The sequence below is a fragment of the Chrysemys picta genome, chromosome 5 (assembly GCF_011386835.1).
Source record: "Chrysemys picta bellii isolate R12L10 chromosome 5, ASM1138683v2, whole genome shotgun sequence".
NCBI classification, from domain to species: Eukaryota; Metazoa; Chordata; order Testudines; family Emydidae; genus Chrysemys; species Chrysemys picta.
The window spans coordinates 67,578,006-67,599,803 of record NC_088795.1 but is presented as its reverse complement, the minus strand read 5'-3'; the positions used below and the strand labels follow the sequence as shown (position 1 = coordinate 67,599,803).

Genomic DNA, 21,798 nt, shown 5'->3' with positions numbered 1-21,798 from the left:
TAGTAAAGAAGGGCGACCAGCTGTATTGCTCACATTAATGAAAAGGGGTTAAGTTTGGTTTAATTATTGTAATACATTGTTATGATATATTTATAATAGTAAGTAAGGTTTTATGTTTATTTCCACTAAAATGTATCTTTATTAAATATCTCTGAATTGTTAATTTTGTGAACCTTCATGGCCTGCCATACAATTTCCATACCCAGATGTGGCCCTCAGGCCAAAATGTTTGCCCACTGCTGTCTTAGCTACAGCACAGCACTGGGAACTCACATTTAGTTGTTTGTTTATTTACCATTACCCTTAAGTCTTGTTCAATATCACTGCATTCCAGGATACTGCTACACTGTAAATGTGACCTACATTTTTTTCCTAGATGTACAACCTTGCATTTGGCTGCATTAAAAGCCATGTTGCTTAAATGAGACCACTTTACTAAGCAATCCAGATCAGCCTTTCCATTGCTGTACAGTAACTCCTCACTTAAAGTCATCCTGGTTAATGTTGTTTCGATGTTACGTTGCTGATCAATTAGGGAACATGCTCGTTTAAAGTTGTGTAATGCTCCCTTCTAACATCGTTTGACAGTCACCTGCTTTGCCTACTGCTTGCAGGAAGAACAGCCCATTGCAGCTAGCTGGTGGGGGCTTGTAACCAGGGTGGACTGGCAGCCCCGCTATCAGCTCCCCGTTCCCCTAAGTTCCCTGGGCAGCAGCTGCCCAGCAGGCTAGCAATTGCAGCTGTCCCTACCTCCACTGCCATGTGCTGCTCCTGCCCTCTGCTTTGGAGCTGCTCCCCGAGACTCCTGCTTGCTGTGCAGGGGGGGGAGGGAAGGAAGAGGGGGCTAATGCTAATGTCAGGGTGTCCCCCTCTCCCCCTGCTCCTGCACCCCACTTACCCCATCTTCCACAGAGCAGGGGGGGGACACACCGGGGCTCAGGATGGAGGGAGCTTGTAGCAGCTGCGGTCTCAGCAAGCTGATCTAATTAACAAGGCAGTGTACTTAAAGGGGAAATTCGCATATCTCCCTCCATTCCTGCTGCCTTGTAAAGTGAGAGTTAACCCTTGAGGGCTCAGCCAATTGCTAGTTCATCATTTAGCAGTAAGGGAAATATCCCACCCTCTGACTCCTCCACCACAACCAAGCTTCATAATCATCATCACTGTATACCAGATTTAAATTGTTTGTTTAAAACCGAGAGAGAGAGAGAGAGAGAGAGAGAGAGAGAGAGAGAGAGAGAGAGAGAGAGAGAGAGAGAGTGTGTGTGTGTGTGTATACACACACACACACACCTACCTAGATATAACGCGACCCGATATAACACGAATTCGGATATAAAACGGTAAAGCAGTGCTCCGGGGAGGGCGGGGCTGCGCACTCCGGTGGATCAAAGCAAGTTCAATATAACGCAGTTTCACCTATAATGTGGTAAGATTTTTTTGGCTCCCGAGGACAGCATTATATCGAGGTAGAGGTGTATATAATATAGTCTCTTGTCTGGTGAAAAAAATTTCCCTGGAACCTAACCACATCATTTACATTAATTCTTCTGGGGAAATTGGATTCACTTAAAGTCGCATTTTTCAGGAACATAACGACGTTAAGAGAGGAGTTACTGTACATGAGTCTGAGTAGCAAGTCAAACAAAGGTGACTACATAGAGTTTCTGGTAAACACTCTAGTCTATTAATATTTATTTGTATTATGGTAGCAACAAAGAGCCCCAGCTGAGGAGGACGTCTCCATTTTGCTAGGCACTGTACAGACATAACAAAATGACAATCCCTGCCCAGAAGAGCTTACAAACAAAGTATAGAGATACCTACATAATTTAAATAATATCAGGTTCTGTAGAGGTCAGAATAGAGATTCATATCAATAGAATGTTTCTGAAAAATAAAAATCAACTGTCTCTCCTCATTCTCTCAGACACACAGATTGCACTAAAGGTTTGTTAAGTCTTACGAGAATTGGAATACATTGTTCTTGAACCCACATTCAAATCATGTATACATTTCCTCAATAAGGAGTGGAGCAAAAATCAAGAGAACAAGAGGCAGGGTTAAAATCAAGGAGCCACAAAGTAAAGTTGAGAAACGACGGGTCATTAAAAGAGTTAGGAGTGATCTCTTTAGACATGGACCAATTCAGCTGTACAAGGGATTCTATCAAAAGTAGCAGCAGAAATCATAGAGGGGACTTCAGGAGGTGACCTAGTCCAACCCCCTGCTCAAAGCAGGACCAATCCCCAACTAAATCATCCCAGCCAGGGCTTTGTCAAGCCTGACCTTAAAAACCTCTAAGAAAGGAGATTCCACCATCTCCCTAGGTAACCCATTCCAGTGCTTCACCACCCTCCTAGTGAAAAAGTTTTTCCTAATATCCAACCTAAACCTCCCCCACTGCAACTTAAGACCATTACTCCTTGTTCTGTCATCTGGTACCACCGAGAACAGTCTAGATCCATCCTCTTTGGAACCCCCTTTCAGGTAGTTGAAAGTAGCTATCAAATCCCCCCTCATTCTTCTCTTCTGCAGACTAAATAATCCCAGGTACCTCAGCCTCTCCTCATAAGTCATGTGCTCTAGCCCCCTAATAATTTTTGTTGCCCTCCACTGGACTCTTTCCAATTTTTCTACATCCTTCTTGTAGTGTGGGGCCCAAAACTGGACACAGTACTCCAGATGTGGCCTAACCAATGCCGAATTGAGGGGAATGATCACGTCCCTCGATCTCCTGGCAATGCTTCTACTTATATAGCCCAAAACGTCATTAGCCTTCTTGGAAAGAAGGGCACACTGTTGACTCATATCCAGCTTCTCGTCCACTGTAATCCCTACGTCCTTTTCTGCAGAACTGCTGCCTAGCCACTCGGTCCCTAGTCTGTAGCAGTGCATGGGATTCTTCCATCCTAAGTGAGGACTCTGCACTTGTTGAACCTCGTCAGATTTCTTTTGGCCCAATCCTCTAATTTGTCTAGGTCCCTCTGTATCCTATCCACCACTCCTCCTAGTTTAGTGTCATCTGCAAACTTGCTGAGGGTGCAGTCCATGCCATCCTCCAGATCATTAATGTATTGAATAAACAGTACAGGCACTAGCTATGCTGGGAGATAAACCTAAATATTATTATAATCTGCTCTCGTGTCTTCCATCTGACCTTCCTTCCATCCCAAATATTAAAAAAATTAACTCTTCATATCTGTATATATTTAACTTTGAAAGCTCATTGGACAATTCCTTTTTCTAGGACACTTGGCTTCCATGTTCTGACAGAATGCATAATTAAAAGTTAGTCAGTTAACTAAACCACATGAAGTTCAGATGAAATAACTACTGCTTGCCATTTTTAGCTGTAAGCATGCACTCTCAATTCATCAGGAAGTTTCTGTCAACATCTGGGATGCCCTTTCAACAAGCTTTGGACATTATCTATGAACACCTGAAAAATAAGTACCTTTCAGAAATACACAATGATGAAAATGACAATATGCCAGAAAAGTCAAACCTGTAGGAACCTGTTTAGTCGTACAATTAAGCATAGAGGGAAAGGCAGGAACCAATGAGACACTAGTAAAGAAACAACTTCCTTAACAACCTCACTGATTATCAGACTGAAGCTTCCCTTATTGTTACTGTTCCTAGAAGGATCTGTACAGCATTTACTAATTTATCTGAATACTCAGCTGCCGGTGTAGCTGTTTAAGAACTTCTGTATGAAATTCAGCCTGTTAATGATCAACTAGTGAAGAAATGTATAATCCTGAATGTCTATTCACTTGAACATGACCATTTATACAAAAATGTCAAATCTTGGATGACTTTTAGAACTTCACTTTTATATTTTAAGGCTGCTTCAAGGCAAAACATACAACACAGAAGGGAAAATTCTGACATCAATAAGAGAGAGACTCAAATATAAAGTCAGTTTGAAGATATTCCCTTTTATTAGAGAAGCCTCTAGTGATAATGATGAGATAGAGCCATTAAAGCACAATCTCCAGCTGACTTCCCATTTTTTTCCTCCCATTTCCAATTATTGTATTTAGCAGCAACAATTTTCTCTGAATGAAGACTGAGTTCTAGACAGACTGAACCTTCAACAGCTGCAATAACAAATGATGAATGATTTGAGGTTGCATTTAACATGTAAAGGGGCACCATCAAATTAAAAATGTCACATTTTTGCGATTTTTAAACATACAACAACAATAAGTAAAATATGAGATTTCTATAAATGAAAACATCTTGTTTCTTTATTTTTTCCAGTTTGTTTATTTTGTGCATTTGATAGAGTTGTTCGCTAGCCTATTTCATGGATTTTTTGTTTGTTTGTTTGCTTGGAACTTTCACACAGCAACAGGAGAGAAAAACATTTTTAAAAATAAGGAAACGTAATTTTTAAAACCACAGAAATTGGAAGGAGGACTTTGTATTGGTGAACAACAATTTTAAAACAAGAATAGATTTTTTTTTTTTAAGTCATATAGATTGCTTCCCTATTTCTGCCCTAGAAGAAATGCAAAAGAGGAAGCTAGGAGAAAGAACACTGGATTCCCATTCTGCACTAAGTCACATAGCTTAATGCCATGAACCCCTGAATTGTTTGCTATCTCATTCAGAACAGGATATGAGCAGCTCTGGAGGATTAAATATGGCTGGCAAATATTTTGAAAACCTTACATTACCCTCCATTGTCCCCCCTCCCCATGAACACAGGAAATGCTTATTTCAAAGAAGCTAATTGGCCAAGATTTTACCTTCCAAGCAGGAAACAAATGTTGATTTTTCCATTTTGTTAATGAACTTTCAGAGCCAGTGATATTTTCATAGTGATATGAACACTATTCCTTCTAGACATTAAAGTTAAATTGGTTATTTGGCTCCAAAAAGGGTTTGGCTCCAAAAAGGGTCTATTTTTAAAAAGTAATGTCAGATCATTAAATTTGGTATTACTTTCTACCACACCCTCCTCAACACAGCCTGGATCTCAGTCTCCACAATTCCTTTCCCCATCCCAATTAGCCTTGTTACACTTGATTCCTGCTCTTGCCCATCAGCCTAGTTCCATGTACATGATTTTCAGTCATTTCAGACTCTCTCTCAAGCATAGCTGGCATTTGCATACCACCTTTAAAGAGAATATATATTTTTAAAGGGATGCTATCAGTTCACTTAGGCTCAAAAATTTTCATTCTTTAATGTTAATCCCATGCAGCATCCCTGACCAATACCTTTCATTGGTAATACTCATGCTGAGGTTCTCAAGACACACACGGCTCTCCTCTCAGCTATTTTTAAGACCTCGTGAGACACTGTGGTGACAAAGGGGCAACTGCTATTTTTTTCCCCAAGGGCAATTTAAAAATAAAGACCAATTATCATGTCTGGCAGTCTGACTTTATATTTATTTGTGATAGCAGACAGTGAAAACACTGAAATGTCAAATTAGAAGTTAAGAATATTTTTCTGAGCTAACAGTCTATTGGGCTATTATTACTTTTGTTATAAATTACAGCATTATTGTATTCTAAATGTTTCAGGGTTTTGTTTCAGGAGCCTTTGGTTGTTAAAGGTTAAATGTTAGGGCATTTTTATAAACGTACACATTCAACCCTACTCCAAACATCCATGGAGCCAAAGATTCATCATCAGCTACACATTTGAAGAGGTCCTTCTGTATACGTATCTCCTCAGTCTGATCAGAGTGTCTGTTGGGGCTACACAAAGTTTTAGGTGGGGTTAGGGTGGAGCAAGAGACCTGTCAAAATGAAGCACCATTCCTTGATGAGCCCCTACATTTTAATGAAGAAATCCAGGAAACCCCAAGAAATTTAATTAAGTCTGGAGCTATATTAATGCCCTTGGGCTCCACTGCATCTACTGCCGGAGCCGTGCTCCACCGCAAATAAGGAGAAAGTGTAAATCCTGGTGGAGGCAGGTCCAATTGATACAGGACTATTCCTACCTCCTTGGATCAAGGGTTCTTTTTTTTCCTTTAAAGATCCCTGTGATTCATGGAGCGGGAAGCCTTGGGCCCTCTAAGTTTAGTAGGCTCCTAAGTCCACCCTCTTAAGTGGACAACACACCATAAGCTATGCAACGTGAATCTTGTAGAACTTTTCCCACTGGCCCATTCCTGGGGGAGAGAAGAATACATGGAGACCTCAGTGATGTTAGGTTTCTATTACTGAGACAATGCTATGATGTTTCATGGTACAAAGGTTTCATGTCATGAGTTTGGGATGGTTACCAGTCATGAGTAATGAAGCCATGAGCAAGTAATGCTGTCATTTCAAACGAGAGCTAATAAAACTTTATACCAACAAACAACCTCATATGTATGTTTCCAAACACATAATTATGCACCCTTTTAAAGAGGGGGAAACCTTTTTGTTCAGGCTAAAAAAAAACAACCCCACCTTTTTTAATAATAATAATTAATGGAGATATCCCATCTCCTAGAACTGGAAGGGACCTTGAAAGGTCATCGAGTCCAGCCCCCTGCCTTCACTAGCAGGACCAAGTACTGATTTTGCCCCAGATCCCCCCAAGTGGCCCCCTCAAGGATTGAACTCACAACCCTGGGTTTAGCAGACCAATGATCAAACCACTGAGCTATCCCTCGGTTTAAAAAAGAAACATTTTTAAAGGGGATGTGATTCATGCTCTTTTGGGGTGGCTATATTAATATGCTTTAAAAACAGAAGTCAGACTTCACAGGAATCCTCTCAACTTTAGTAATCAAAATCTACATACACATATGCCTTAAAGCAACATAAAACAGTCATAAAGCATAAAGCAGAGTCATTGCTCAAAGGTGATCACTGCATTCAAGGAAGTAAAATGAATTTCTAACTAGGATCTTTCTGTTTGTTTTTACATCCACCTTAAAAGAACCTGGAAATCAAGAGAAGTAAAGGAAGATTTATTTCTCTAAAACAAAAAAACCAACGTATCACCTAAAGCCTTCACTTAGGATTCAGGCCTTGAGAACAGGAGGGGGGGGGGGTGTAAGTTGCAGCTACTGCAGTTTGCACAACAAAGAAATAATAAGGCAGCCATACCTATCCCATATCCTTCATAGAGTTGTCTTTCATGCTCTATGGTCTGTTTGATGATTATCTCCCGGGAACTGTGCTGCCTTCCCTGTCTGCCTTTAATGCTGTTATGTAACTCAATCTGTTCCAGTTCATCACTGAATCGATGTAAATATCTGAAAGACAACAAGTTTAAGCTATGAGATGTCTCGTAACATTTTAATAAAACTATACTGGTTTGGTCATTTGCCAGGGAAATATTTACCAGTTGTTTCTTTGCCATCTGCACCACATCTAAATATGCCACAGGTGCAGTTTTTCACACTAAATTAAAGATTTGCAATATTCTTCCAAAAGAGAAATTCTGTTTAGGCTGTGACCTCTAGACTCTTACCTCAGATTTAGCAGAGTATAGCATGTCACCTATTGTAGCCAAGAATCTCTGGGAAAAGGAAGACTAGCAGTGTACTGGGAGAACTTCCAAATTACTACAGGATAACGATGAGAGCGCAGATTTTGCTCCTACCTGTTTGTTGTTATAGGCAGCATTACCTGTTCCACCTATAGCAAAGGTTCATAGATTCCAAGGCCAAAAGGACCTCTGTGATTTAGTCTGACTTCCTGCATAACACAGGGCATAGAACTTGCCCAAAATAATTCCTAGAGCATATCTTCTGAAAGAACATGCAATCAATTTAAAATTTGTCAGTGATAGAGAATCCACCACGATTCTTGGTAAATTGTTCCAATGGTTAATTACTCTCACCATTACAAATTCATGACTTATTTCCAGTCAGATTTTTGCCTATGTTCAATTTCCAGTCACGCTATACTTTTTTATTGATTAAAGAACCTATTAAATATTTGTTCCCTATGTAGATATTTATATTCAAGTCACCCCTTAACTTCTCGTTAAGCTACATAGATTGAGCTCTTTGAGTCATCACTATAAAGCATGTTTTCTAAATCCTTTCATTTTTCTCGTGGCTCTTCGCTGAACCCTCTCCAATTTATCAACGTCTTTCTTGAACTGTGGACACCAGAACTGGACACAGTATTGCAGCAGCAATTGCACCAGTGGCAAATACAGTGATAAAATAACCTCTACTTGAGACTCCCCTGTTTATGCATCCCAGAATTGCATTAGCACTTTTAGCTACCGCCTCACATAAGAATGGCCCTACTGGGTTAGACCAAAGTCCATCTAGCCTAGTATCCCTGTATTCCAACAGTGGCCAGTGCCAGGTGCCCCAGAGGGAATGAACAGAACAGATAATCATCAAGTGATCCATCCCCTGGCAAACAGAGGCTAGGGACACCATTCCTGCCCATCCTGGCTAATAGCCATTGATGGACCTATCCTCCATGAATTTATCTAGTTCTTTTTTGAACCCTGTTATGGTCTTGGCCTTCACAACTTTCTTTGGCAAGGAGTTCCACAGGTTGACTGTACGTTGTGTGAAGAAATACTTCCTTTTATTTGTTTTAAACCTGCTGCCTATTAATTTCATTTGGTGACCCCTAGTTCTTGTGTTATGAGAAATAGTAAACACCACTTCCTTATCTACTTTCTCTACACCAGTCATGATTTTATAGACCTCAATCATATCTCCCCTTAGTTGTCTTTTTTCCAAGCTGAAAAGTCCCAGTCTTATTAATCTCTCCTCATACAGAAGCCATTCCCTACCCCTAATATTTTTTGTTGCCTTTTTCTGAATCTTTTCCAATTCCTATATATATATATATTTTTAGATGGGGCAACCACATCTACACACAGTATTCAAGATGTGGGCGTAACATAGATTTATATAGAGGCAACGTACTTTTTGTCCTATTATCTATCCCTTTCTTAATTATTCCCAGCATTCTGTTCGCTTTTTTTGACTGCCACTGCACATTGAGTGGATATTTTCAGAGAACTATCCACAATGACTCCAAGATCTCTTTCTTGAGTGCTAACAGCTAATTTAGATCTCATCATTTTATATATATAGTTGGGATTATGCTTTCCAATGTGCATTATTTTGCATTTCTCTACATTAAATTTCATCTGCCATTTTGTTGCCCAGTCACCCAGTTTTGAGAGATCCTTTTGTAGGTCTTCTCAGTCTGCCTGGGTCTTAACTATCTTTAGTAATTTTGTATCATCTGCAAATTTTGTCACCTCACTGTTTACCCCTTTTTCCAGATCATTCCACACTCATGTTCAGCTGATTATCCTGGGAAGCAGTGACTTTGAAAAAGATTTGTGGGCTGTAGTGGATAGAATCTCCATTCATTAAGTGTGGCCTACATTCTTTGTTCCTAGATGTATACATTTAGCCATACTAAAACACAGTGTTTGCTTGTGCCCAGATCACCATGCAATCGAAATCATTCTGAGTCAGTGCCTGTCCTCTTCATTATCACTTCCCCAATTTTTGGGTCATCCGCAAATTTTATCAGTTATTTTATGTTTTCTTCCAGGTCACTGATTAAATAGCATAGGCCCAAGAACTGATCCCTGCAGGACCCCACTAGAAACACACTGGCTTGATGATGATTGCCCATTTACAGTTACATTTTGAAACCCATCAGTTAGCCAGTTTTAAATCTATTTAATTGGTGCCATGTTCATTTTATATTGTTCTAGTTTTTTAATCAAAATGGCACGTGGTACCAGATCAAACGACTTAGAGAAGTCTAAGTATGTTATGTCAACTCTATTACTTTCATCAACCAAACTTGTATCCTCATAAAAAAAAAAAATCAAGTTAGTTTGAAAGATCTATTTTCCATAAACCATGTTGATTTCCATTAATTACATTACTCTTCTTTAATTCTTTATTAGTCGAGTCCTGTATCAGCTGCTCCATTGCCTTGCCAAGGATCGACATCAGGCTGACAGGCCAATAATTAGCCGGGTCATGCTGTTTACCCTTTCTAAAAATTGGCACAACCTTAGTTGTCTTCCAGTCTTCTGGAACTTCCTCATTGCTCTAGGACTTATTGAAAAGCAACATTAATGGTCCAGCAATCTTCTCAGCCACCTCTTTTAAAACTCTTGGAAGCAAGTTATTTGGACATGCTGATTTAAAAATGTCTGACTTTACGAGCTTGTTTAACATCTTCCAGAGACATTATCACCAGCATTTGATCAGAGTATATCATCTGTTTTTCCCCCCAACTACAGAACAGAAATATTTATTGAACACTGCCTTTTCTGCATTATTCTTCATAATTCTACCATTTCCATCTAGTAATGGACCAATACCATTGTCAGAATGTTTTTGTTCCTAATATATTTAAAAAACTGCTTAGCAGATTTCTCGTGTCCCTTTGCTTCCCTTATCAATTTTCTATAATTCCTAACTTCTGGTTTATATTAATTACTATCAACTTTCCCTTTCTGCCATTTGTTATATTTTATTTTTTATAGCTGCCTTCACGTCCCCTCTAAATCAGGTCAGAAGAAGTATAGCCTTCTTCCTTGATTGCCTGACACTTCCCATTATAAGACCCTGTTTTCAGTTGCTTATAACTTTGCCAAACTTTAATCACTTGAGCAGAAATTTATCAGGCCAGGTGTCTCCCTCAGGCAGAATTTTTTTGAATGTTTCAGCTAAAATGGTTTAGCCATTTCAGAGAATGAGATTAGAGAAAAGTGTTATTTTGCCTATGTTAAACATTTGTACTGTCATTTCTCTGAGAAGCTCTAGTGCTTGAAATTTAGGGGGGGGGTAGGGGTGTTGCCCTATTTTTGCATTTCTGTGGAACAAACAGCCAAATCTGTCTAAGATATGAGCCTATGGGGGGAAAAAAAATCACTGTTTATAGATGTTCAGTAAAGACTTGTTAAGAGTTTGGAAGCTAAATTGTCCAAAGACTCTGTCAGTACTCCAGCCACGGCTGTACTTAAGGACTATCATAATGGTTATATACACAAGGGAGCCAAATTAAGGTTGCACAAGCAATTGTAATTCTAGCATTTCCTTATTTTTGAGTGCTTGACTTCACGACCATAATAATGTTGTTTTAATGTAGTGTTTTGAATGTGAATGTCTTTTTACTTAGTGTAACCTGCCTTAAGTAAATGCTCTGCAACCCAGAAAACAAAAGTCATATGTTGCCTGCTATAAGTGGTCTTTCACTAAAAGAAAAACTAAAGTACTCCGGATATATTGAGGATATTTTAAAGTCTCATGCCATCATTTATACTGCGAAGACTTTAAAACATAAGATGGCAGTAGATCCTATAACATACACCAGTGGTGGATCTGCCCCAGAGCAGCACTGGAGATTCTCCTCAATAATGCAGGTTTCATTGAACTGCATACAAAATATGCCATAAATACTGACGGTAAAAAGAATTTACCATCATGAGATAGGCATAACCTATCAAGAGACGTAGCTGACAAATTGGCAACGGGGGCAGCCTTTGGTACATGTAATCTTATGTATAGTAAGGATATAATGCCCATACAGGTCCCCACTTTTGAAACAGCTCTGGCGCTGCTCAGCTGGCCTTCCTAAAACAGAATGTGGCAAAGCTAAGAAGCAGGGCTAAGTGAAGTAGAACCTGTAGATTGCACTTTCACCAAGAAATGCGACTAACACTTCATGCACTGGGGACATAAACATTTAGATTGTGGATCATGTGGTTACTGGAAAATATATAGGTGTATCCATTTTAATTTGCGTTTGCCTTCACTACATATGCAGAGATATAATATAAAAGTCTCTCTGGTTATACTCTGATCTCATCCAGTAGTTCCAGAATAGTTATGATCTACTTATGCTAGTGCATAATATCTTCACTATTACTAAATCAATGAGATTTCTAATAATAAATATGAAAGGGAGATATTTAGTATATTTAAAATTCATCCTAATTTTACCAGTCAGTAAGTCAATTTTATTTCCAACAAAAAAGAGCCTTTTATATTATTGTATACCCCATTCTTACTTTTCAATTAGTTCACAGGCTTCTTTCTTTGTGTAGTCTGCTTTGCTGGGATCAAGGTGACTTTGAAACCATTGCAATTTTTCTCCTACAGGAACAAAGTGTGTGTTAATTATAGTAACACTAGCACAGAACAAACCCTGTCAATGTTCCTGTAATAAATCCCATTTTTCAGGGGTTTAAAATTCAGTCATAAAAATTTGCCTCACTATGGTACAAGTACAAGGTCTCAGTCTAGATATGAAATTAATACAAAGAATAGGTTTCATCCAGTTGTCATTTTTAATTTGGGAGAGAAGATAGAAGTTATTTACAGATGTTTTCCATCCTCCTTTACTAAATAAATAAATAAATAGTCAAAGTACTGGAAATCAGGAAGAAAATGTTATATTTATTTTTTTAAAAACACAACCCAATTCTTCAGCAATCAATACACACAGTATATTTTTTTCAGATAGTAAAGTGCAGAGGAATTAGATGAACATCCTAAAATTGTTAAAAAAACATTCTGTAAGAACTGCTTGAGAAATGTTTAAAAGTACCAAAAATCACTTTCAGATCATGTTTTATTGCAACATGATTGGGGGGGGGGGAGGAGGAGAGGGAAGAGAGAGAGGCGGAATCACCATATTGGATCAATATAAAGACAATCAAATATGTAATGGAGAAATTGTCAAAATTAGCAACTTAGAGTTGCAGTATGAGAAACTGGCCTGAGGCCTTTTCATTCCCTGATCAACATATCTGGATAATTTAAGAGTAAAGTAAATTAACAAAAGTAAAACATCAAACTCTTTAAAACACTGGATCAAATTTACCAGCCTTCCAAATTGCTGCCTGACATCTCTGTCCATTCACAAACATCTACATGAGATGACGCAAGTATAAATTTTGGAGTAGGCTACATCTAATAATATGGATTGACAAGGCTTGGTGGTATTAATGAAACAGAGGTTTGTTCTGTAGTATGCCAAGTTGCCTACTGCTACAGTCAGCCATGTGATGAAGTCCACATATGTTGCAAAGAAGTGAAGTCAAAAGATACCATACACCTCTTAGCTCTGATTAAACTTGCAGTTGCCAGGTTGAAGAGAGAACATCCATGATATTCCAACAATTATACAGTTTATAAAGACAGTCCTTGCCCCAAACAGACAATAATTGGATAGAATTCCTTTTCCCAGAAAGTCCGTAAGACCTAAATTATAGGACAAACCTTAATTTTGATTTCAACCAAGTAGCTTATGATACTCACCTACAATACTGAGACGCAAGGCTTTTTCATTCTTCAACCTAAAAGACAGAAAGTGCACACATTAGTTAATCATTTCCCAAGAGAAAAGTCATTGGAAAAACTGGGTGAAAATATGTTGAAGCACAATTCCACTTCTAAAACCTACCAACGTCACAACTTCTGATTTTCTTTATGTGAGAGCTCCAGGGCAACAGTTAGTTTACTAAAATCTGAATTATTTCTAACATTTCGCTATTGCGTTGTTTAAAGTAATGGTGGAAGGGAGGTGAAGGCAGAGTAAAAAGACCCCTTGATATTTATTGGACCCTACAATATAAACATTTTATTGTGACAAGTAGATATAAATGTTTTGATATCTTCACAAAGCCAGCCAATGGCTTTCACACTAAGATTTTCTTGATCTGTTCCCAAAGAGTTTTTCTTTTTCTCATTCTCTTTGAATTATGGGTTATATACTGAAACCTCATCAATTCTGAAGGATGCATATGTAACCCGTTATTCAGTACGTGTTAAATATCCCACTCTAGTGGCTGGTTTACAGAAGATACAAGTCTCCTAGAGCTACTACCTGAAGGAGCTGCTCAAGTAGTAGACATTCATGATTTTACCACTGGAGAGTTCAGTTCAATCTCCAGCAATGACCCACATTTGTCCTAATTTTGTTTCCAGCAAGCCAGGGTAAAATATACAGAAGTGTTCTAATTATTTTTTACTTGGGCACTGAAAAAAACATTACAGGTCTGTCTCATCTTGCGCGGGGGTCCCGTTCCGCGGTTAGCGCGTAAAGCAAAAACCGCGTATAGTCAAAATTACATTGAGTTCAATGGCGGGCGGAATCGCCTGCGCTACAGGTACAATACTAAAATGGTTATTTTTCTCTTTTTTTTTTGCCGACCGCGTAAAGCTGAAATAGCGCATGTTAAATGTGTGTAAGATGCGACAGACCTGTATAATGGGGGGAGGCATAGCTCAGTGGTTTGACCATTGGCCTGCTAAACCCAGGGTTGTGAGTTCAATCCTTGAGGGGGCCACTTAGAGATCGGGGCAAAATCAGTACTTGGTCCTGCTAGTGAAGGCAGGGGGCTGGACTCAATGACCTTTCAAGGTCCCTTCCAGTTCTAGGAGATAGGATATCTCCATTAATTTAATTTAATACAATACACCTCTACCCCAATATAACGCTGTCCTCAGGAGCCAAAAAAAAAATCTTACCACATTATAGGTGAAACCACGTTATATCAAACTTGCTTTGATCCGCCAAGTGCGCAGTCCCGCTCCCCCAGAGCGCTGCTTTACCGCATTATATCTGAATTCGTGTTATATCGGGGTAGAGGTGTAATGGCAGATTAACATGGCAATGTGAAAGCTTTATTAACTCTTTTAAAAAACAGTATTACTCTTGTATTACAGACTTGATGGAGACTCTGCAAAAGTTATATGAGAGAAAGAGTGATTAAAATATACAAAATAAAGGAGCAGATCCTCAGCTGGTATAAACTTATAGTGACACTGACTTCAGTGGTGCGAATGAGAATTAACACCAGCTGAGGATCTGCCCAAAATGTCTAGGGCACGGGTCTCAAAATCAATTTACCTTAGAGCCAGTGACAGTCCTCAAATCCTACTAGTGGGCCAATAATGTCACTGAAGATGGTGTTCAGAAAAGAAAGTTTATATTGTATTTTTTATTTTGAATTTCTTAGAAATAATAAAACTATCATACAACTTTATACAATTCTTCGCCTGCCAGAGAGTTTTTAGTGTTTGCCAGACACCTGACAATGCTTCAGTTCTGTCAGTTTGTTGATGTTTGGCCTCAGTGGCTAAGCAGTTGAAACCTTCAGGATTGCAGCAAGGTGTGCATCAGATAGTTGAGTTCGGCATTTTGACTTGTTTATATTCATTGTGGAAAAAAGTGACGCTGCCTCCATGGCTGCCTGTGTCTGGCAACTAATGATGCTGCCTCCATGGCTGACTCTGCCCGGTGACTAGTGATGGTATCTCTGTCCCTCTCCCCCAGCCAATGGGAGCTGCAGGGGGCGGCACCTGCAGCAGACATTGCTGGCGGCATGGCTGCATGCATCTCTCCTCTGCGGGCCGCAATGGGGAGGTTCTCGGGTCGCAGGTGGCCCGCAGGCCGGGACTTTGAGACCCCTGGTCTAGGGCACCCTCTACCTGGGATGGACACTCTTTTGTGCAGTAGAGTCTAAATCTAAATAAATTAGTTTAGTAGGGGATAGGGGGAGTTGAAGTTATTTTTATTTCTTTAAACATTTTACAAGTAAGAGCAAGTTTATAAACGCTAGCTAAAAGATTAAAATGCTTAAACAACAATTAAGTCAAAGGAATTCATCTGAATGTAGGATTTACAGGATGAGCAGACTTTAAATTAGACAAATCTGGAATGTGATGAGCATAGACAATACAAAGGATTTAATATTAAAACAAATTAAAATGTGAGTTGTACCTAAAGGTTTGAAATAGAGACTGATGTACGAAAAGAGGGAAGGAGTGCAGTGCACAGAATTGGAAGCACATGGTGAGAAGCGAAGCAAAGCAAAGGGAGAGGATTTTGAAGGAGGAGAGCACAGAAAAAGCAATCTCATTCCATAAATAGGTAACAGCATGAAAAAAGATGACAAAGGAAATAGCATGGGCAGATGATACAGTTTTTACAAAACAAAATAGTTGTTTCTAATATTTTGAATAATACAAGTCAGCCCATTATTTTTACATATTAGTTATATCAGAAGCTTTGCATTTTATTTAGTCATCTTCAGTGTTTGCCATACCTTACATGACAACACACACAGACAATAGTGCATGTCTACAGAGTGTTGCCATGGAGAAAATTGGGACGTCAGACAGACAAGCAGCCTAACTAAAAGTGTAAGCTATATAGTTTCACCCTGCCTGTAAATGCTGCATATGAGGTATGTATTAGTTTGTAGTAGGTTACTATCCAAAAACCACTAAAATTTTTTGTTGTTTCTTTTTTCCAGGGATGAGGGGCGGGGGTGAGTGCTTGAATGCACACAGGCAATATTTATGTGTGCACATTTATGAAAACACTTCACGTTAACAGATTATCATGAAAAAAGTTAACATAGAACACATGTTATTTACATGATTGGCACTGTACTCTGCAAGAAGAGATTAGAGTGGGTGGAGGTTAAAGCCATGTAGATCCCAAATGAAAAAATATTAAACTCCTGAAAGGATCACTGTCATTTTGTGGAATCACTAATAGGGGGAGGGATGAGGGGACTCCTAGAAATTAAAGCAGTATGTTCTAGTCAAGAGCTTAACACAAGGAATTCTTCCAGGAATATTAGGGCTTCTTCCAGTGAATATTAGGGCTTGTGGAAGTTGTTGCAGTGACAACAAAGGCGCTTTTATCCACAAAACTAGCAGCTTTCTCAAACTGGCCCACCATTTTGGATGCAGGATTGAGCCATGTGGAACTTCACAAGTGAGCGCTTGTGGGAATGAGAAACAATTGCCCATCACAACAGGCTGCAGTCTGATAAAAATGCACAAGTCAGCCACTCCACCTCCTCGTGTCTTAAGGTATGTCTACACTGCAGGTATGTCTACACTACGCTGGCATGTGTCAGCTGACTTGGATTCACGGGGCTTGGACTATCTGGGGTTGTTTAACTGCAGTGTAGACATTCGGTCTCAGGTTGCAGCCTGGGCATTGGGACCCTGCGAGGGGGGAGATTGAAAAGCGGCCGTAAAGGTGGTGGCTTTTATTTGTTTGCAATATGGGTATCTACCCAATATTATTATTAATTTGTACTATTATAGTACCTACGAGCCCTAGACATGGATCAGGACCCCATTGTGCTAAGTGCTGTACAAACTCAGAACAAAAAGACAAGACTGCATATGGTGGATGGCTAAGAGATGAAACTGAGATTCTACTCTGAAAATTGAGACTAAACTTTGGTTCTACTCTGCAAGTTCTATGTTTGTGTCTCAGATTCCATGTCAAGTTTCCTCAGTATCTAAATTAAGAGGGTTTTTTTCTCTCCTACAAATTCCATCCCTGGCTCCAAAGGTCAAGCTGGGTTCTTTGATCCTACTTTAAAAATTACAGGTGAGTGAATAAATTTTCCTTCTCTTCCCGTTTCAGGCTGTTAAACAGTTGCTGTTCCCTCCTCTACCCAAGCCCATTTTTCATAAGTTGATCCAGCAACTACATTTGCAAAGCACTTCAAGATCCTTCCATATGAAAAGCTCTCTATAAAAATTAAAATCCTCATTCTTTTTTTACATTTGGCTTTCGACATCTTCACTTTTGCTTATATAAACTGAAAACAGTTAATATTCTACCATTCCAGAGATCGAATCTGTAAGCAAGAGTAAACGTTAAAGCAGTCCTGCTGCTAACACCACCTTCATGAGATAGATTAAGATGCAAGACATGAGACATGCTAGGGAAAAAACAAAATCACTTCTAAAAGGCAAGGGTTTAAAGCTGCTTCTAAAGGGTCGTTTCATGTCAAATCAAGTAGTACGGTAAAAGCCTTTCAGCATGAGATATATTAGACTAGCATATCTGCAATGGAAGCATGCAACATACCACAAACCCCTTAAATGCTTTACAATATATGAGCTACAAACACTGTATCCTTACTTAGAACAAGAAAACTTTGTTAAATTTGACTACCAGAAGCACTATAGGCCAGTGGTTCTCAACTTGTGGACCAAGTGACATCATCAGGGCTGTAACTGGGGACAAGTGGGGGCAGGGGCCCCTGTCCCAGACGCAGAGCCGGGGTGGTGGTGCAAAAATGAGTCAGTGTAGGATTGGGCCCAGTGACGTCAGCTCCCCCCACCCCAGCAGGACTGGGCACAGCAGCATTGGCAGGAAGCCAGGGTGCTCAGTGCTGCCCCACCACACAGGATTGCAGGTCCAGTGATCCCAGCTGGAGCAGGCTCCCGGCACTAGGATCGCAGCAGCAGGCAGGCTGCAGAGCTGACCTCCGTACTGCCAAGGTAGAAGACCAGCTGGCATGGGGAGAGGGTGTAGAGGCCTAGGGCAGTGGTTTTCAACCCAGTTGAAGAAAATTGTTGATGCCCGTGACCCAATGGAGCTGGGGATGACGGGTTTGGGCTGTGGGAGGAGCTCATGGCTGGGACAGAGGGTTGGGGTGAAGACTGCAGGGTGGGGCCAGGAATGAGGGGTTTGGGGTGCAGAAGGGGGCTCTGGGTTTGGGGGGGCTCAGGGCTGGGGGTTAGGGCTCTGAGCTGGGGGTACAGGCTCTGGGGTGGGGCCAGGGATGAGGGGGTTTGGGGTGCAAGAAGGGGCTCAGGGTTTGGGGAGGGCTCAGGGCTGATGCAGGGGATTGGGGAGCGGGCTTACCTCAGGTGGCTCTCGGTCAGCGGCAGTGCTAAGGCAGGCTTCCTGCCTGTCCTGGCACCGCGGATCGCGCTGTGCCCTGAAAGCGGCAGCAGCAGGTCCAGCTCCTAGGCAGAGGCACGCAAGCGGCTCCGCACAGCTCTTGACCGCAGGCACCCCCCTGCAGCTCCTGTTGGCCAGTTCCCGGCCAATGGGAGTGCAGAACCAGTGCTCAGGTCAGGGGCAGAATGAAAAGCTCTGGTTGTCCCGTCCCGTCCCCCATCCCCCATCCCAGGAGCCAGACCTGCTGCTGGCCACTTCTGGGGCGGAGTGCGGTGTCAGAACAGGTAGGAACTAGCCTGCCTTAGCCTGGCAGCACTGCCAACGGGACTTTTAACGGCCCGGTCGGCGGTGCTGACCAGAGCCACCGTGACCCAGTGCCTTACATTACGCGACCCAGTACTGCAGTTTGAAAACCAGTGACGTAGGGCCACGGGGAGGAAGGTGCAGGGGGCTGGGGAGTGAGGAGGGAGTGCATGGGGCTGGGTCACAGCCAGTGCATGGGGGACAGACTCTAGATGGTGAGGACTGGTGGCAGTCCCTGAATGGGAGGGTAGAGACCAAGGCAAAGTCCCCGGATGAGTGGGTTGAGTGCTGGGGAACAGTCATTAGGGGGACTGCGTTCTGAGGGCAGTTGCTGAGGGGTAGGCCCTAGGTTGGGGGCTGGGTGCATGGGGGGGTCACACCTGGGTGGGGAACTGGATGCTAGAGGTGGCAGTCCCTGGGGAAGAGGGGGGCCAGTCCTGCCCTGGACATGGCACCATGTCTCTGCAGGGCAGGCACGTGTTCCAGCCCAGTGTTGGGGGGGGGGGGGGAAGGGAGGGTCTGAATGCCGAGGGGACAGCCCTGGGGAGGGCTGGGTGCATGAGGTACAGTCCCTGTCTTGGGGGCACGCCACACCAGGCAGGGCTCCCGAGCTTTGCAGGCAGGCTCCGGGTGCTCAGCCCAGCCGTGCCACCAGCAGCAGTTTAGAATTGAGGGTGGCAATACACCATGCTATGACACCCAAATTAATTAATTTTAACAGTTAACGTTTTCAGTTATTTTGCTCATTTAAAATGCTCTTGGTAGATATTTGCCAGTGTTGAAATTAAAGGTATGATTCAAACTGATATAGTATTGCTAAATACTAAACCTTTTTTTTTTTGGGTAGATGTACAGGTAGTATATATATTGTATGGATGTGGCCCATGTAACACAGAGAGCTGCATATGCAGCCCACAACGGTAAATAGGTTGAGAACCACTACTATAGGCCTACAAGACGAGATATATTTTTATAACTACTGGAGGCTACACTTCATACATAACTACTGATACAAGTTTAAAGGGATGTTCCAATATGATCTGTTTCTCTATAGCAGGGGTAGCCAAACTTACTGACCCTCAGACCTGCATACGACAATCTTCAGAAGTTTGAGAGCCAGGGCTCACCTGCTTGTGCTTGGGGCTTCAACCCCACGGGAGGCGTCTGCCGGGGCTCGGGGCTTCAACCCCACTCCTACTGAAGCCCAGAGCCCCGTCAGGTGCACCCTGTGGGGCTGAAGCCCAAAAACACTCCCCTCCCCACTGGGCAGAAGCCACTACCCCACTGCAAGGCAGAGATCCTGAACCCCCTTCTCCCCCAGTCTGGTAGGTGCAGAATGGGGGGGGGGGGCGCGGAGATGGGGGTCTCCGAGAGCTACACTTTAACGGTAAAAGAGCTGCATGTGGCTCACGAGGGCTGGAGCACCCATGGAAAAAAAATAGTGGGTGCTTAGCACCCACCGGCAGCCAGCTCCTTCCCCACCGCAGCACCTCCCGCCCCCCGGCAGCTCCACTGATCAACTCCTCCCCCTCCCTCCCAGCGCTTCTTGCCCGCTGTGATCAGCTCTTTCGCGGCATGTAGGAGGTGCTGGGGGAGAGGGAGGAGCGGAACGGGGCAGAAAGAGTCAGGGCGGGAGTTTGGGGGAAGGGGTGGGGCTGGGCCTGGGGCAGAGATTGAGCACCCCAGGGGCAAGGAGGAAGCCAACATCTGTGAGAGAGAGAGCACATACGTGGAAGTGGGTCAGATCATTGTAGAATTTGGCAGATTCTCTGAAACCAACTTTCCTATCAGCCTTGTATTAAAAAGACTCCATCACCCTTTGCTCCTAATGAGAATGAGGCAACTGCTTTGTAGTTTTTGCATTGTATGTAAAGTTAACCTCTAGTCAATGGAAGATTGAAACATGACAGAACTGGGAAACTGACAAAGCGAGTACCTATATAAAACAGAATGGAGTCAGGAAGGTGTCTGTAATACACTCACATAGCTACTTAATAAAACTAGTCTTCTTTTCCTCAAGTCTTGAAACAAGTATTCGAGGTTGCTTACGAATAAAGCTACCTAAAATTTCTCTAATTTTGTGCACGTGCACTCATAGCTAATTAATAGTGAATGTAAGGCCCCAAGGCTCTACAACCCAGGCCTGACATCTCCAGGCTGACATCTCCAGGCTGCCACCCAGCAGCAGCTGTAACCTACTTGCACTCCAATTTCTACGACCCACTGTGGATATAGGCCATGGGATGTTCTACCTCAAGGGTTTGACAGACAGCAGTCCATGAATCCCAATTGGCACCCTGCCCTATATAAACCAAGGGGGCGTTCCAGGAAGTGTCCAGGTAACAGTGTGGGTCTTCTGTAGCTGACACAACTGTTCCTACTCTTGAATTCCTGGCTTGATTTGGACTTCACCTCCTGACTCGGACCCTGAAACCTGACTCAGACTCTGACCCTTGGTATTGACCCTGGCCTGAACCTATGAGCTCTGTGGCTACTTCAGCCTCAGGTTTGCCGCATCTCTCACCCTTGGCCCTGACTGCCCTTGCTGGAATCCTGACAATGTATTTAAAGCTGTTCCCCTTTTTCCCCCCCCCCCCTTTTCTTGGGTGCAAGTACCCATCTTATAATTAACCACAATCTATGAAATTATCTTCTACTCTGGGAGTACTCAAACAGCACTTGTAGATCTGAATATTCTTCCATTGTGTCCACTATGCTAACAAGACCACTCAAGGCGAGAGCTTGTTGGAAAATTTCCAACAAAACTTAAAAAGAAGAACAGGAGTACTTGTGGCACCTTAGAGACTAACTACAGACTAACACGGCTGTTACTCTGAAACCAACAAAA

At 42.0% G+C, this 21,798-nt stretch overlaps 1 protein-coding gene across 1 annotated transcript in view; it reads right to left on the bottom strand.

Annotated features, from left to right (window-relative positions):
• TMA16 (translation machinery associated 16 homolog) overlaps positions 1-21,798 on the bottom strand; it is a 52,414-nt gene that overhangs the window by 18,060 nt on the left and 12,556 nt on the right. The window contains exons 3-5 of the mRNA XM_005299275.4: positions 13,238-13,275; positions 11,986-12,070; positions 7,068-7,216 (exon numbers count right to left, since the gene is read on the bottom strand). Of these exons, the coding sequence (XP_005299332.1) occupies positions 7,068-7,216; positions 11,986-12,070; positions 13,238-13,275 (272 nt within the window). The remainder of the gene's footprint in view (positions 1-7,067; positions 7,217-11,985; positions 12,071-13,237; positions 13,276-21,798) is intronic.